This window comes from Epinephelus lanceolatus, chromosome 2, assembly GCF_041903045.1.
Source record: "Epinephelus lanceolatus isolate andai-2023 chromosome 2, ASM4190304v1, whole genome shotgun sequence".
NCBI lineage: Eukaryota > Metazoa > Chordata > Actinopteri > Perciformes > Serranidae > Epinephelus > Epinephelus lanceolatus.
The window spans coordinates 34,815,154-34,829,989 of record NC_135735.1 but is presented as its reverse complement, the minus strand read 5'-3'; the positions used below and the strand labels follow the sequence as shown (position 1 = coordinate 34,829,989).

The window sequence follows — 14,836 nt, the reverse complement described above, 5'->3', positions numbered from 1 at the left end:
AAGTATTTTATGCTGAAGAACGAAATGAAAAAAAAAAACCCATTCAAAAACCCCACTTTGAGACAAGGGAACTGGGAGTGCTCTATATAGAGCGAATGTATATAATGGCATATTACCTTTAGAACCAGTATGCAACTCGTACACATATATACCTAACGTTTAGATCTGTTAAGCGTTTCCACTGCAGATGGTACTCCTAAATGGAGGCAGGGTTCTTACCAGATTGTAATAGCCATATCACTGCTCCATCCAGCCCTTGTTATATTTCCTTTTCATGGGCAATGCACAAGAATGTCTGCACCTCTCTGATTGTCCACACAATGGGGTTGCAGGCCAACATTTTCAGTACAAAAGAGAACAGGCTGGAGTCTATACAGTCACAATCAATGGGATTTTTAAAGATATTGGGTTTGTGGTTTGTGCATTGAGTCCTTGTAGAGCAAGAGTGATGATTCTCTCTTGACTAATAAAGGGACTGCAGGGTTTTTATCTTCACCCTCTAGTATCGGATTAGTGTGCTATGTATCTCAACAGAGGATGTAATGGAATGGATGGTTCCATTGGTACATCCACAACTTCTCACAATGGAAACACAGAAATATCAATTTTAATGTTTAATCAACTAAACTGGACTGAATAGGACTGTAAGGTGGAAATGAGGCTTCAGTTTAGTTATGTGCTCCTTGGCCCTGGCAGTAACACTAACTACAGTATGCAGTGAGCTTGTTACCCTGACATGCTAACAGCTGAAGCATTGTGTTAGAGTGGATAACAATAAACTTTTGCTCTTCATTTTTGAAAGGGGAAAAACACACACCACTCACCTTTAACATGTGAAAAAATTCAGAACTTGACAGGCCAGGTATTTACTAAGCTATGATTGGCCCATTGCTGTCTGGGGGAGGGGTTTAGCAAACAGTCTACTGTGGTGATTACTGATATTGCAACATGTTCTCATCCCAACTCATCATATATTGCAGCTTTTTCAGTGGCCTTTCACGTCTAAATTAAACACGCTAGGTAGCCTCCTGTGTCTCTTGTTGATGTTTTAGGACGGCGTGTCAATTTACGCTTGTTACATGCATTGTGTCTTTTCAAAATACACCTCTGTTTTCATAGGAAATGCACATTCTGCTCATGTAAAACATCTTGTTTTTATGTTTATTTCCTTGTGTAACAAAAGCACGTGGTTAAAAACATCATGGTTTGGCTCAACCATCAAACTGGAAGTGAGCAGCGAGCTCCTGGGTGAAAGTCCAAGGTTTGTTGGACCCATCTACCTCCCGTCCTGCTCGCTCTATAGGGACTTTCCAGCTCCTTACAATACATTTTTACCAGTGGTGTTTCAAACAGACACTGTCTGATGGTGTCACACACTGCCACCCAGTGGCGCATCATACCACTGCGACAGATGCCGTTTTGCATCAGTGTCTGGCGCCAAAATCACTGACAAAGCAGCTGCATTTGATGAGTTTGGAATGAGAACGGGCTGGATATCTATGTATAATGCTCATCATACTCTAAGGATGTGTACTAAGGGGTGTTCCTTTTAAAGCTGTTCAATTTACATGTTGCTAACCCAAAAAATATTGAATGTTTGAGTAACGTGATACAACAACTTGAAGTAACAGTGACATTGTTTTGTTGCAGGACTTAGAAGATTGTCTGTGTACATCGGTGTGCAGTAACCAGGTGGAGGCAGAAGTCATTGTTCACTCAGAGCTGTCAGACCCAGGACGGGTGAAAGAGGAGGAGGAGGGCAGTGACAGTGAGAAGGATTCTAACACCACCAGGGGACCCTCATTATCAGAGGACAGATATTCCCCTCTGAGTCAGCCAAGCCCACCAGGAGAGGGGGACACTCTCGAAGAACTCTCATTGGCCCAAAGCCCCACGAGTCTTTCCTTGATGAAGTTGGTGGCTAATCACAACGGGGAGCTACAGGGCACAGGTGACCAGTTGAGCGCAGACATAGAGGCGCAGCATGACATGGGGCTTACCAATGGCTTCCACTCCCCAAAGACCGTGCGTTCTGCACTGAGGTCAGAGCATCTGGAGAACGGGGACTCCAGACACTGCCCTTCGGCACCAGGGAAGGCCATCTCTGCTGGGCTGTCCCCTGCCCCCTTTGTCAGCTCCGGCCTTGTCCACTCTACCTCAGCAGCACACAGTTATCTGTGCCCGTAGCCCCTGCATGTAGGGCATCGACCCTTACACACACATACAGACATCTGACTGATTTTTGTTCTTTTACGTACCCAGGAAGAATCCCTAAGGATTATTTTTATGCACCTCATTACTGGATTCCTTTCTCATCCTTGCAAAGTTTTTATAGGTACTTAGAATCCATTGTTTCATACGTGTGTGTATATACAGCACACATATACAGTATATTTTTAGTGGTTGAGTACTGTATATGGGTATGCATTCTCAAGCATTGCAACCATATTTTCCTCTGGGGTTTTATTCCTGTCTGTGGGAAAGAAAGAAAAGAAAGATTTAACTTAACCAAGCAGATGGAAGTGGATTGAAGGAGGCTATTCCCACTGTGTCGCACATGGCTCTGCTCCACTCAGGAATGAGAAAGCCTGGAATGTTCTGTGAGTGAGCGAGACAGGCTATCATCATGGATGGGAGGATAGGGAACACAGGCTCAAATGATCTCCCTGGGTTTCGTTGTGTGGATGCTACTTTACCATGGCACTGAGGAATAAGCCTTAAAGAGTATCTGCACACTCTGAGAGTGCAGAACACCTGTGTCTCTCTCCAGCCTCCTGCTGTCTCAGGGTCCACACATACACACATACACTCTGAAACACACACACACAGGAAGCTAAGGTACAGCTGATTCCATGGTATCTCACAGAAACTCAAATGGTCACCCATAAACACACATTTACACACACATATCCTGACTGGAGTGTGGGGGTCTCAGGTGCCTAATTATTGTAGGTGCGTTTATAACCTCTGTATATTTCTATAGATGATTCTATTAAGTACAAGTACAAAACACATGTCAACATGGAGGAAAAAACCCTTAAAATGTAAAAAGATATGGATTATACAGATTTGGTACACATGAAGTATTCTTCTCCAAAATGCCATATATCCAGGTGGAGTGGTTTTGTAAAGCAGGGACACTCAGCTGAAAAGTAAAAAGTGGTTTTGCTGTATTTCAGATGGTGGATATAGCATTTTGGAATCAAAGTATTTACATGTTTATGTTGGTATTGGTTTAATTATGTTGGTGGGAGAACCAGCAAAAATGTTACAACAACCCATCTGTAGACCTAATTGATTTGGCTCCCAATTAGGGATGCACCATACTGTGCTCTTGGTTGTCAATTTTAATTAAGTATAATAATTTTCTTAAGTGAAAGACTTTTTTTAACTGGAGGGGAATTCAACTTGACTCTAGAAGTCTGTCTAATCCTGGCAGAATGAAAAAATATTCCACGACACGATACTCTGCTACAGTACCAGAAACCAACAAAAGCTGACTTGAAATTTTTTAATGTATCTGATAGGAAATAGGTTTAATAAGAAAATAAAATAAATGTTCTCCATTTTTTTTTTTTTTACACTGATCCAAAACATATTCTTTAAGTATTCAATCAGATTGTTTTCCATAATTGACTAATATGTAAAGCAGAGTGAGTCAGTATTGGTTTTGGCAGTGTAAAGCGGAACTGGTGCATCCCTACTCCTTATCAACAACACTACCTCATTTCTTTTCAGGATGGTTTCCAGTGTGGTTTTATTAGTTTTATGTAACTAGCACCTTTTAAAGGTCTTTTTCTTTCTTTTTTTTTTTTTTTTACAGTCTTTGGTATTTGCAGAAATAATCGTCCGACACTGACTGTACGTTCTTGTGTTATGTCAAAGGAATTCATGATGCTTTAATGCATTGCAGCTTCCTCTCATATCTCTAAAATACTGTGTCACTCAGTACAATATTACTGTTAAATCTCAACAGAAAACATAAACACCCAGTGTCTTTGATATGAAGCACCTTAAACTAGGTTCAACCAATTTCATCCAATTACAGTTTTGGATGCCGATTTCCAGTCAAACGAGTGCCACCTATGGGCAAGGAAAGTAATAGCTCCTGTAAATTGACATTTATGCCACCTGCCGGCAATGAGTGTTACTGTTAATTTTTTTTAATGGTTTTTACAGATTCGGAGTGAATATGTCTGCTTTGAAAGTTTTATAAAGCACATTAAAATAATTCCTTTTTTTTTTAGCTAACATGTAACACACAATGTAAAACTAAAAAGTAAAATCCTGGTCACACCAGAAACAGCAGTTCCATTGAAATGAATCACTAATGTAGAGTTTAACTTCAGCGAGGTTTGATATGTGAATTTGCACCATTAACCAATAACAAGCCGTCAGTGCTCACCTTTGCGCCTCGTTTCCACTTACGTATGTGACTGGTGTCCGTAGATCCGTAAATACACGGGTGATGCCTCTAGTGTCCAACGAAAGGAAGTGCATTTCTTTACGGATGGATAGAAACCTGATAGAAACCTAAGGCTAATTTTGTCCGGTTTTTGCCATCCGGTAGTTTGGAATATCTGCTTGGAGCATTACCGGGACATTTTTTTTAGCATGTTTTGAGAAATATTAAAGTAAAAAGACGTATGAACGGCTCAATGAGTCATAATGACAATCTGACTGTATGTATAACCATATTTTAGCAGAATAATGCTACTCAGATTTACAATGTGTTAAAACTATAAACAAGTTATTTTTAATCATAAAAACTCACTTGACAATCAACAAAGGCAACTGAATTGAAGAAAACAGCCTGTTAGTCAGTTAGCAGCCTGTTAGCTAGCACACTGTGATACGGTCTCTTTCAAATCCACTGCAAAAGTTTAATTTTTTTAACTTACCTGAGGCAGATTCGAGACTGAAATATTATGGTGGGGAGTTTCGCAGGCACATCAGATATCGCAGAGATTTCCGTAGGAATGAATGGACAGTTGCCTCGTCTTCATACACATACCTAAGTGAAACGAGGCGGTAAGGGGATGGAGATTTACTACCTCCTCTGTTGAAGTGAAAACAAAATAGCAATGGTTAGCAGAGAGTAATGAGACAGGAGTGAATGGTCCAAATATGTCATTTATATAAACTGTGTGAACTTGTTCTTTTACCGACTGAGCAAAGCTACAAGGCTAGCTAACTAAGCTTGTTAGCTCAGAAAGCTTTGTTTTCCCTCATCATTAACTTTATTGAGCAAAACATTGTGCAGTGGTGAACAAAGTGCCAGGGTGAAGTAAACAGAACAGAAGAGGAGATATTGTGACTGACCAGTGCTGGACCAGCTGGGCAAGCTACTATGTTAAGAGTTAGCTCGCTATCCACATGGATGTATAAAGAAAACTGGGTATTGTGTCAGATGTTGCACAATGGTGCATCAAGCCAAAAAAAAAATTATTTCTGGGTATAAAATTACCTGGATCTTTTGCATCTATAGGGCATAGAGCAAGCACACCAGACTTCCTCCGTCAGAGCAGCTAACTTCCAGTTTAGCCCTTGGCTAACTTGAATGGGGATAAAATTATTTAATCACAAGGCTCTTGTAGACTTTCAAAATGTTTTCGGACTGAATGGATCAAATCCTGATAGTGAAAAGAGTCATTTTGCAGGGGTTGTGTTCGCTGTTTATTCCGTTAAAGAATACTATGACAAAAAATGTTGGTCAAAGACATTTTCTTCCATGACAAAGACAAGACATTGACAAGCTAAAAACAGATATTTGAAATTATAATAATTAAAATTATGACAAAGGTATGTTCTCATGACGAGACGAGACGAGACGACATGAAAATGTTCATGGTGGGCTATCTGAAAATGAGAAGAGAGGAGAAACTTATTAGTAAAAACTGTTTTTAAAGTCAAAGTCCGAGAATGGCTGTTACTTGCATTTATTTTCTTGTGCCGTAGCATTATGAGATCGGACCGCTGAAGGCCTTGTATACTCCGGCAAATAGTCAGTGCCAGGATGTTTAACTAACCAGCAAAACATTAGTGCGAGTTGTGAGCTGTAATTTGGCAGTAAATAAGCAGCCAAGTATGTCTGACTGTGGATGGTGGAACTGTTGAATGGTTTTGTGGAGTTTGTTGGTGCAGCAGCGGCTGTTAGCCTGACAGGCAAGTAGAAGGCTTGTTAAAAGTTTTTATCACTGACTCTTCCAGCGGCCATGAGTCTAAACCTCCAGACAAACATTTTGCAGGTTTAAGAAGAATTCTGGCTGAAGTAAAGTTTTTTTTTCAGCCTTTTAACAGTAGATCAATAAGTTGGCAGGTGGCAGAAGTGTTAGAAATACAGTAGCTTTACCATTCTTTGCCCATAGGAGGCGATACTCATGAGTAAGAGTGAGTTTGTGAGTATATTACAAGCTGGTTTCATGAGGTGCTTCACATCAAACAGACTATTTTAAAGATGACTACACTACACCTAAACTCATTTCGCTTGTGATGGAAAGAAAGGATGAGGGTATGCCTACTCTGTATGAGTGTGATATAAACTGTAGATGAAACCCATACATCTGTATGATTCTGAGATAATGGCAAGTTTGCCAAGGTTGGGATTAGTTTATTAAAAACAGTAATAATAATAACAATAATAAATATTCACTTTAGATTAACATAATTAAGCAGAGCATTGAGTCCAGCCCTCTTGTATATCATCCTCTCTCAGGTGGCTTCCTTCTAGTCATCCAGCAGTGAGAAGGGAGTGGATACTCCACTTCTATTCTGCCCAAGTTTCTACCTATGTCCATGCAAGTGTCAAACTCTCACCAGCTCAACTCAGCCACATCAGCAACAGAAATGTAAATGGTTCCTCATAACATGTATGAAACACCCTGAACATGTTTCTCACCAACATAATAGTGTTTTCTCTAAAACTTATATTGTTCTTGACTTTCCGAACAAAATGCATGGTTGGTACCTCAAAGAAAATTATTTTTTTTAGCCTTGCCATGTATGTATACTTAACATCACAACAAGATGAACATGTTTTTGCAGCAGTAGCAGTCATATAGGGACAGAAGTGAATGTGTTTTTAGCAAACCTGGGTCAAACATTAACTGCAACATCTTTTGGGGGTGAATAAGTGGGGTTTGCCACATCAGGAAAATTCAGATTTTAACAGCTGTCAGTTACAGAAATTTTTATTAATACCTTCTCATTAGACTAAAATGTATGGCACCCACTGTAACGTGCTATTTGGCAAACCTCACTTAAATAGTACTTAAAGAGCAATTTAACATCAAGCTCACCTATGGCAGGAAACTGCTGCTGCACCTCTCAACTCATCAATCTAAAGTGACAAGTGTGTTTTACTTGTGGCCCCATTCCAATTAGGGGTGCCAGAACATGTTGCCATCAGCTGTTAAAACACTTGCTGTGACATCATTTTGGTTAGAATTTAAATGTATAGAAAGCTGTGCAGCCGCGGCTTTCCGGCCCTGTGGTTTGATGATCATTTGTCCTTTATATGCAGTAAGCTCAAGCAAACCACCAAAATGTGTATATTTTTGATTCAGTTTCTTTACTGATACTGTTCTATATTGATGCCGTTTCTTGTTATCCTTAAAAAGCCTGTGTGTCCTGAGTGCAGAAAGAAGCATAATATTCTCAAAAGCATTCCAGTTTGATATCTTAAACATACCTCTCTCAGTCCAGGTCAGCCATGATAATGAACCTTAAGAGGAGAAGTGCTAAAACCTTAGACTGTGTTCCTGCTCTGAAAGGTTTAATGAAGACCTTGGTTCAGTTATCCATTCACTACACCATTTGCAGATACTGAAGCCTGAGCTGCAGTGTTTGCAAAACTGCTTGGACTACGACCAAGTGCATGGAGGTCACTGAACCAGAGCCTTTACAGGAATACTTCACCTGCAAAATGACCATCTGTATAACATTTACCTTGAATTCATGAAGAACAAATTCTTTCCCCATGCTTTCAAAGAAGACGAAGAATCCAAAAAAGGCGAACATTCTTCGTAAATCGAAATAAGCAGGGACTTCATTTAACAACAGCAGCTATATCAAAACATCTTTTTACAAACTCTCACATAACTCCTGCAGTATGATCCAAGTCTCAGTTCTTCAGTCGTACACTCAGTGCTTTCCAAAACATGCATTTTTGCTAAAACATTTAAAAAAATGTCAGTACAAATGGTCCTGCTACTGGGTCATGTGTGGCTTGCACAGAGCTCATACCGCTATTTGTAGGCAGAAGTGTTTTATACAACACATTCTTACTCCGACCTCATCAAATATAAACGTTTTGGTCATGGACTTTCCACGTCCACATAGGACATGCAAGGTACCCTGGGTGCGTTGGTCGTTAACTCTCTTGGGACACCGTGTTAAGTTCTGCCTGTTACATGCTTTGTCTTCATTCAAGATACACTTCTGTTATCACAGGAAATTTACATCAGTACAACACCAAAAATTTACGTTTTTTTGTCGTTCAACAACAAACACATGGTTGGGTTGAACAAAACCACATGGTTAGGTTTAAGAAACAAAAACACGTGGTTGGGTTTAGGAATAAAGAACAAGGTTTGGCAGTCTGGGTTTTTGGGTTTAGAATCATATGGGACGTGAACACTGCTCTCTCGATTCAAAGTCAGTGTTTGTTGGACCCATCGACCACCCCTCCCGCCCCACTTGGACTTTCACAGCCTTAACTACAAGGGTAACCGGCCAATGAAAGGACACCTTTTTTTGTCAGTTTCTGATGCCACAAGTCACTGCCCAAGTGCCGGATTTTGACAACTTCGGAGTGTGACCAGGCTCTTTTATATTGTAATGTTTTAGTGAAAATGCAGGTGTTTGGGAAGTACTGAGCATACGACTGGATAAATGAGACTTGGATTATACTGCACGAGTTGTGTTAATGTTTGCAAATAGATGTTTTTATATAGTTTTGCTGGTAGTAAATGTGGACCCCAATAAGGAATTAAGGAAGAACGTTAGCCTTTTTTGGATTTTCCCATGGAGGCATGCTAGAATAACAAAGATGTCTTAAATTCAACATGACAGTGCAGTGAGTAATTGATATACAAATGGTCATTTTGCGGGTGACATATTCCTTTAAGATAGTCTTTTAAGTAAGTTGTCCGTCACTGTGACAAAAATGAAATTCACCTTTCAAACATTTTCTTGTTTGGAATACAGTGTTTGTGAAGTTGTCTCTCACCCGACATAGCAATTTTCAAAAGAAAATAACACAAATGTGTTTTTTTGTTTGGTTATGTTTAATTTTTTTTGTAGATATATTTCTTAGTGGATGCAAAGCAACCATTAGCTTACATTTAGCAGTGGTTCATCCCTCCATGATAGAGAGTATTCAAAGACACATTGTGACAAAGTCTCTATTGTCACTGTGGACAGTCCACAGCCATTTGGCAATAAAGCAGACTAACATAAAGTACAGATTATTTGCTGTGATGCTTTTCTGCCCAGTAATTCTCTACACCACTACAACAATTTGTCCTAAATGACATTTAACAGACTGACTGAAACTGATTTGTGCCAGCGACTTGCAGTATTTGGATGTAATTCAGTTAAAAAGAAGTTGGATTTTATGATAACTGCCAAAATCTTATGTAGAATCTCTCATTGAAATGGTCCAGTGTACAGTAGATGGTTCATTTTAGTAACACAGTATTTAAAACTAGGGGTTTCATAAATATTTCAGTCATATCCAGCTGTTTTGCCTTTGTTTCAAGTCTTGATGCAGAAGTGGATTATTATGGTGTGTGGAGCCGACACAGAGGGTCTGAAATGGGGATAAGCATAAAACCTGCCTCCAGCATAAAGGATATATGCTCTCCTTATAGGACCTCTATTAACTCTTTTAACCACTATCTTTTAAAACATGTTATTTTTATCCTATTGTTCGTCTCTTTGTTGGCTAGAACAATCAGATTGTTTTTGTGGAGGATACGTACTCATACTCTCATTTTGTTGAGATGATAATTTCTTTGATAATTTTGTTCATTTCATCCTCTTTTATAAGGGTTTTATTAAACAGTATACCTCATGTTGGTAACTTGTTGATTTGATTCTGATCAGTTTCTTGATACTGCACATTTTGTAACGAGTAGAACATATATACCGTACGTTAAGCATCTGGTTGTTTTGTGAGTCAAGAGAGGACAGAATCGACTGTTTCGTTTTACCTCAGTCAAAAGTTTTTACTCAGTGGCCTGGATGGTCCAGTCTAGTGGTGAAGGGGTGAACAAATGAGGGGAGGAGGGGTCAGTGGAAGAAATCTGGATTGACTTTTGGTATTCTGCAATAGTAGTTGCTTTTTAAAGAGTTTAAATCATGGGTTCACTCGAACGGTACTCATGCTTCAAACAAAAATCATGGGAGAGAAAGATAAAAAGTGTCTGCTTCTGCTGAGTAACAGCCTAGCAGACACTTTTTGGTAGAACTCCTCCACTTTAACACAACCCAGGCAACTGAAGTACTAAGCAGGAAGAAGGGCTAAAGGGATATCCTCCCCGGGCAGGTCATACCTCTCAGTGCAGACAGCCATTTCGAAATAATTGTCTCTTCTCAGGTGCCCCATCTTTGCATAAAATTGTAGAGGATCATGCCAGCATATTCAACTCAGATACATGTCATTTGTTGTCAAACAATGCCTCATTTTGTTCTTTTGGAAAGCAAATCAAGGAAACTCTTATGCATAAATGATATTTTGTTTTGTACAAATCACGCAGTGTATTTCTGTCTCTCTGGCTTTTCTCTGTACATTCTGGTGCTTCGGTGGTGAGCTGCTTTGTCCAGTGATGTCACATTGTGCATATTTTGTACGTCTTCTCTAGTTTTGTGTATACCAGCTCAGTCGTGCTTCTCAGAATGTGTAAGCACAGACTCTGTGGTCATGTGCCACCAGCGACGTTCTGCAGCTACTCAGACACCTTTGTAATCATTGTGTGCTGAAAAAGACCTCATCCATGTCAAAGGACGCTACTGTAGGAGCAAATAGTAGAAGCACTTAATAGATTAGCACTTCTTCTTGGGCCATGAGCAACTTTGGACTGTCATCTTTACATTTTTAGAAGTGCAATTTTCTTAGTCTGTAAAACGACAGATGGATTACTCAGTGTTAGTCATGGCGACTGTAGTCATGATTTGTGATAGAAACATTGCTTGTTCAGAGGTACCATCACAGGATAGGTAGTACTTGTGGTTTGTAGAAATATTTCCACTGTGTTACCATATGTGAAAATGTCAAATCTCACAGCAACTCTCAAGATGTCTGTGGAAACTACTCTTCTGTAAATAAACATCAAAGAAAGAAGCAAATAAGGCTCAGTGGATTTTTTTATGCCTCTGCACTGTCAACAGATGCATTATGTTTTCGGGTTGTCTGTCCTTTAGTTGGGCTGTCTCATTCTCGTGAACGCAACATCTCAAGAATGTCTTGAGGCCATTTCCTCAAACTTGGCAAAAACATTTACTTGGACTTAGGGATGAACTGATTAGGATGATGAGCTGTCAGGATGGCCAAGCGGTCAAAGGTGCTGCGTTCAGGTCACAGTCTCCCCTGGAGGCGTGGGTTCAAATCCCACTTCTGACAGATAACTTTTGGGGGTGGCAATAGCTTAGTCCATAGGGACTTGGCTTGGGAACTGGAGGATGGCCGTTTCAAGCTCCCGTCTGGACCAAATATATGGAGTGTGGACTGGTAGCTGGAGAGATGCCAGTTTACCTCCTGGGCACTGCTGAGTTGCCCTTGAGTAAGGCACCGTACTCCCCAACCGCTCGGGGTCCCCTCATTCTGACATCTCTCCATTTAATGCATCCTGTTTGTGCATGTGTGTGTGTGTGTGTATTTCGGGCCTGTGTGTATATGTACAGTATATGACAACAGAGTGAAAAGATTGAATTTCCCCCTTGGGGATTAATAAAGTATATAAAATTAAAAGTAGAATTTGGTGGTTTAAGGTTAAAGGTCAGGGTCAGTGTAAAGTCACAAAACATGTTTTTGGTCATAGCTCAAGAATTCAAATGCTGATTACGACAAAATCTCAGGCAAATGTCCAACAGGATAAAATACTGAAGTGATGACATCCATTAATTTTCCATAACCAATTACCCTGGTACAGGGTCGTGGGACAGCTGGACATTTGGTCAGATACTGAATTATTTAATAATTATTAATGCCAGGGGGAAGATGTGTGTCCATGTTGTGATGTAAACTGTAGCTGCAACTTGACTGGTTCGCAGAGGCATATAACTGTGAGGCAGTAATTCTACATTTAACTTAAACCAGACTCTTCTTTCTTCAGCCTAACTTTAATTTTCCTTTCTATTACTTTTGTCTCCAAAGATTTATCAGTCAATTTAACTCCCTGTGCGACTGCTTTTCCTGACATTTACGTTCCCAAAAATGACATTTAAGATGCCAGGGTGCTTGGCTTCTTGGGTTACTTCTTGTCATATTCCAATCATTTTGACCTTTATGTTATAACTCAGGGTATGATGCTTTGTGTTGTGTTGGTTTTCATTCATAGATTAAAGTTAATCACTCCTTCTTAACTGTGGGAACAGCCCTGCAGATGATTTAATGTATGTAAAAGTACTGGAATGAACAAAAAGACCATGTACTGTATGTGCTCAAGTATTTCACCTCTAAAGCACATACTGTGTACTGTATAATGAAACACTGACCAGTCAGTCATATTAGCTTTGTTTTAGTTACGTTGTTACCACTCATATTTGATTGTCTTAATAAGAGGTACATATATATAACTGCAATGTCACTTAAAAGTCCAGTGTGTAAGATTTAGGGGGAATTAGTGGCATCTAGAGGTGAGGACTGCAGATTGCAACCAACTAAATTGTCTGGTTAGAATTCCTTCAGCTCTCATTGTTCAGGAGGTTTTTACCAGGAGCTGAATTATCCACAGAGGTCTCTTCCTCTCCAAAACAAATGGACACAGCAATTTAAACTGACAATAACACTGAATAAATCAGTATCATGTTACAAATCAGTATTTTTCCCAAGTTGTTTAGCTTGCGGCCACTAGCCCAGCACCTGCTAATGTGTGCTCACTTTTTTTTTCTGATAACTTACAATCCAGATGTTTAGGAGATTTTTACCAGTAGCCGAATTATCTCCAGAGGTCTCTTCCTCTCCAAAACAAACTGACCTGGTGATTTAAACTGTTAAAAACACTGAATTAAGCAATTTCATGTTAAAAAATAACTGTTTTTCTGACACTACTCATTGCAAAGGGGCTGCTAACTACAGTGGCCAAAGCAAAAACCTGAATGGCCCTATCTAGAGCAGGTGTTTTGTCTGTTCTGAGCCACTGTAGAAACATGGCAGAGCAACATGGTGGACTCCATGGATGAAGACCAGTTCCCTAAATATACAGCTCATTCTAAGGTAACAAAAACACCAAGATTGTTATTTTCAGGTGATTATATGCTAAACAAAACACACTTATTACATTCCATTTCTCCCAATATATCCCTCTAAAGCCTACACACTGGACCTTTAATGCAAAAATCGGACAGCTTGGGAAGTTTGCTTATTTGCTTTCTTGCAGAGAATAAGGATACCACTCACATGCAGTAAATTCATAACTACAGCTCGCACAGTTAGCTTAGCCAGCAAGACTCAAGGAAGTCAGCTGTAAAACTATAAATTATTGTTTTAACATTTCAGCTTTTGTACAGATCAAACAAAAGAAATGAAACATGTTAATTGTGAGCTTTGGAAGTGCTGGTATGCACATTATATTACCTCTGAACAACAGAGGACAGAAATATCATAGGCTAGCTGTTCCCACTGTACCAGTCTTTAGTTTATGCTAAGCTAATCAGCTAACCAGCAGCTGCCTGTAGCCTACTACATATTTAACACACAAAAATGAGCATGGTATCATCTTCTATTGTTAAATGCTGTGACTCATATGACTATAATATAGCCTAGGGAACTGTTCACTGCATTTAATCATATTCAAATAATATCATTTAACCCTACGAACAATCAGTAGTGTGCCATTTAAACTGCATAATATATGTATAAGAAAATACTGGAAAAAGAGAAACCGAATTAAGTTACTTTTTCTTATTTCCACTACCCTATTTACACAAAATATGTTGTCTCTAGGGCCTGGGCAACAGAGAAATAAATCCAGCATAATAAAAGCCTGCCCTCCAGCTCCCCTTTGGGCACACACATCAGCCAGGTAACGTGCCCTCTGTTGCTTTGTGCCCCACCCTTTTCACACCAGCAGAGCCTCTGGGTAATAATCAGTCATACTTAAAGGTGTTATTTTTCCATAAACCACCAGGGGGCAGTGTGATCCTTCTTAATGATTCTTGGGAAGAAGCACAGTAACCTGGTGCCACTCCCATTAGGAGAGATTGCTGCCTTAGTGTTGGATCTCATGTGCTGCGCTGACCTCATACCTGCCTTGGCTGCAGGATTGTCTAAATGTGTAGAGTACTGCATATTCCCTCCATACTTATTAAAATACATTACCTCAAGAGGAGTGAAAAAATAGAAGTATATTAAAGAATTTCTCCATTACACCAATTTCCCCTCAAAAAACTCAATCCTAGCATCATGAGCATCATAATCACCATTATGTGTCTGTGTGTGTCCATTTGTGTCTTCTGTCAGTCTGGCAGTGCTTCTGCTTGTGTGTTCTTGCATGTGTGTGTGTGTATGAATGGAGTGGGTGGGTCTGAGTATGTTTATGTGTGAACAGGGGAGGCAGACAGACTGGAAAAAAAAGACAGGAGAGGGAGGTGATGGAGATAAGAGGGTGAGATG

The 14,836-nt window shown here is 39.7% G+C and overlaps 1 protein-coding gene and 1 non-coding gene across 3 annotated transcripts in view; both read left to right on the top strand.

The window, feature by feature from the left end:
- Positions 1-11,341, top strand: part of igdcc4 (immunoglobulin superfamily, DCC subclass, member 4) — a 74,956-nt gene extending 63,615 nt beyond the window's left edge. For both annotated transcript variants that reach the window (XM_078161094.1, XM_033621438.2), the window contains exon 20: positions 1,651-11,341. In XM_078161094.1, the coding sequence (XP_078017220.1) occupies positions 1,651-2,187 (537 nt within the window). In that variant the 3' untranslated portion in view covers positions 2,188-11,341. The remainder of the gene's footprint in view (positions 1-1,650) is intronic.
- Positions 11,342-11,540: 199 nt separating this feature from the next.
- On the top strand, positions 11,541-11,623 carry trnal-cag (transfer RNA leucine (anticodon CAG)). The gene has a single exon. It is a non-coding gene; the product is annotated as a tRNA-Leu (tRNA).
- Positions 11,624-14,836: the final 3,213 nt, after the last annotated feature.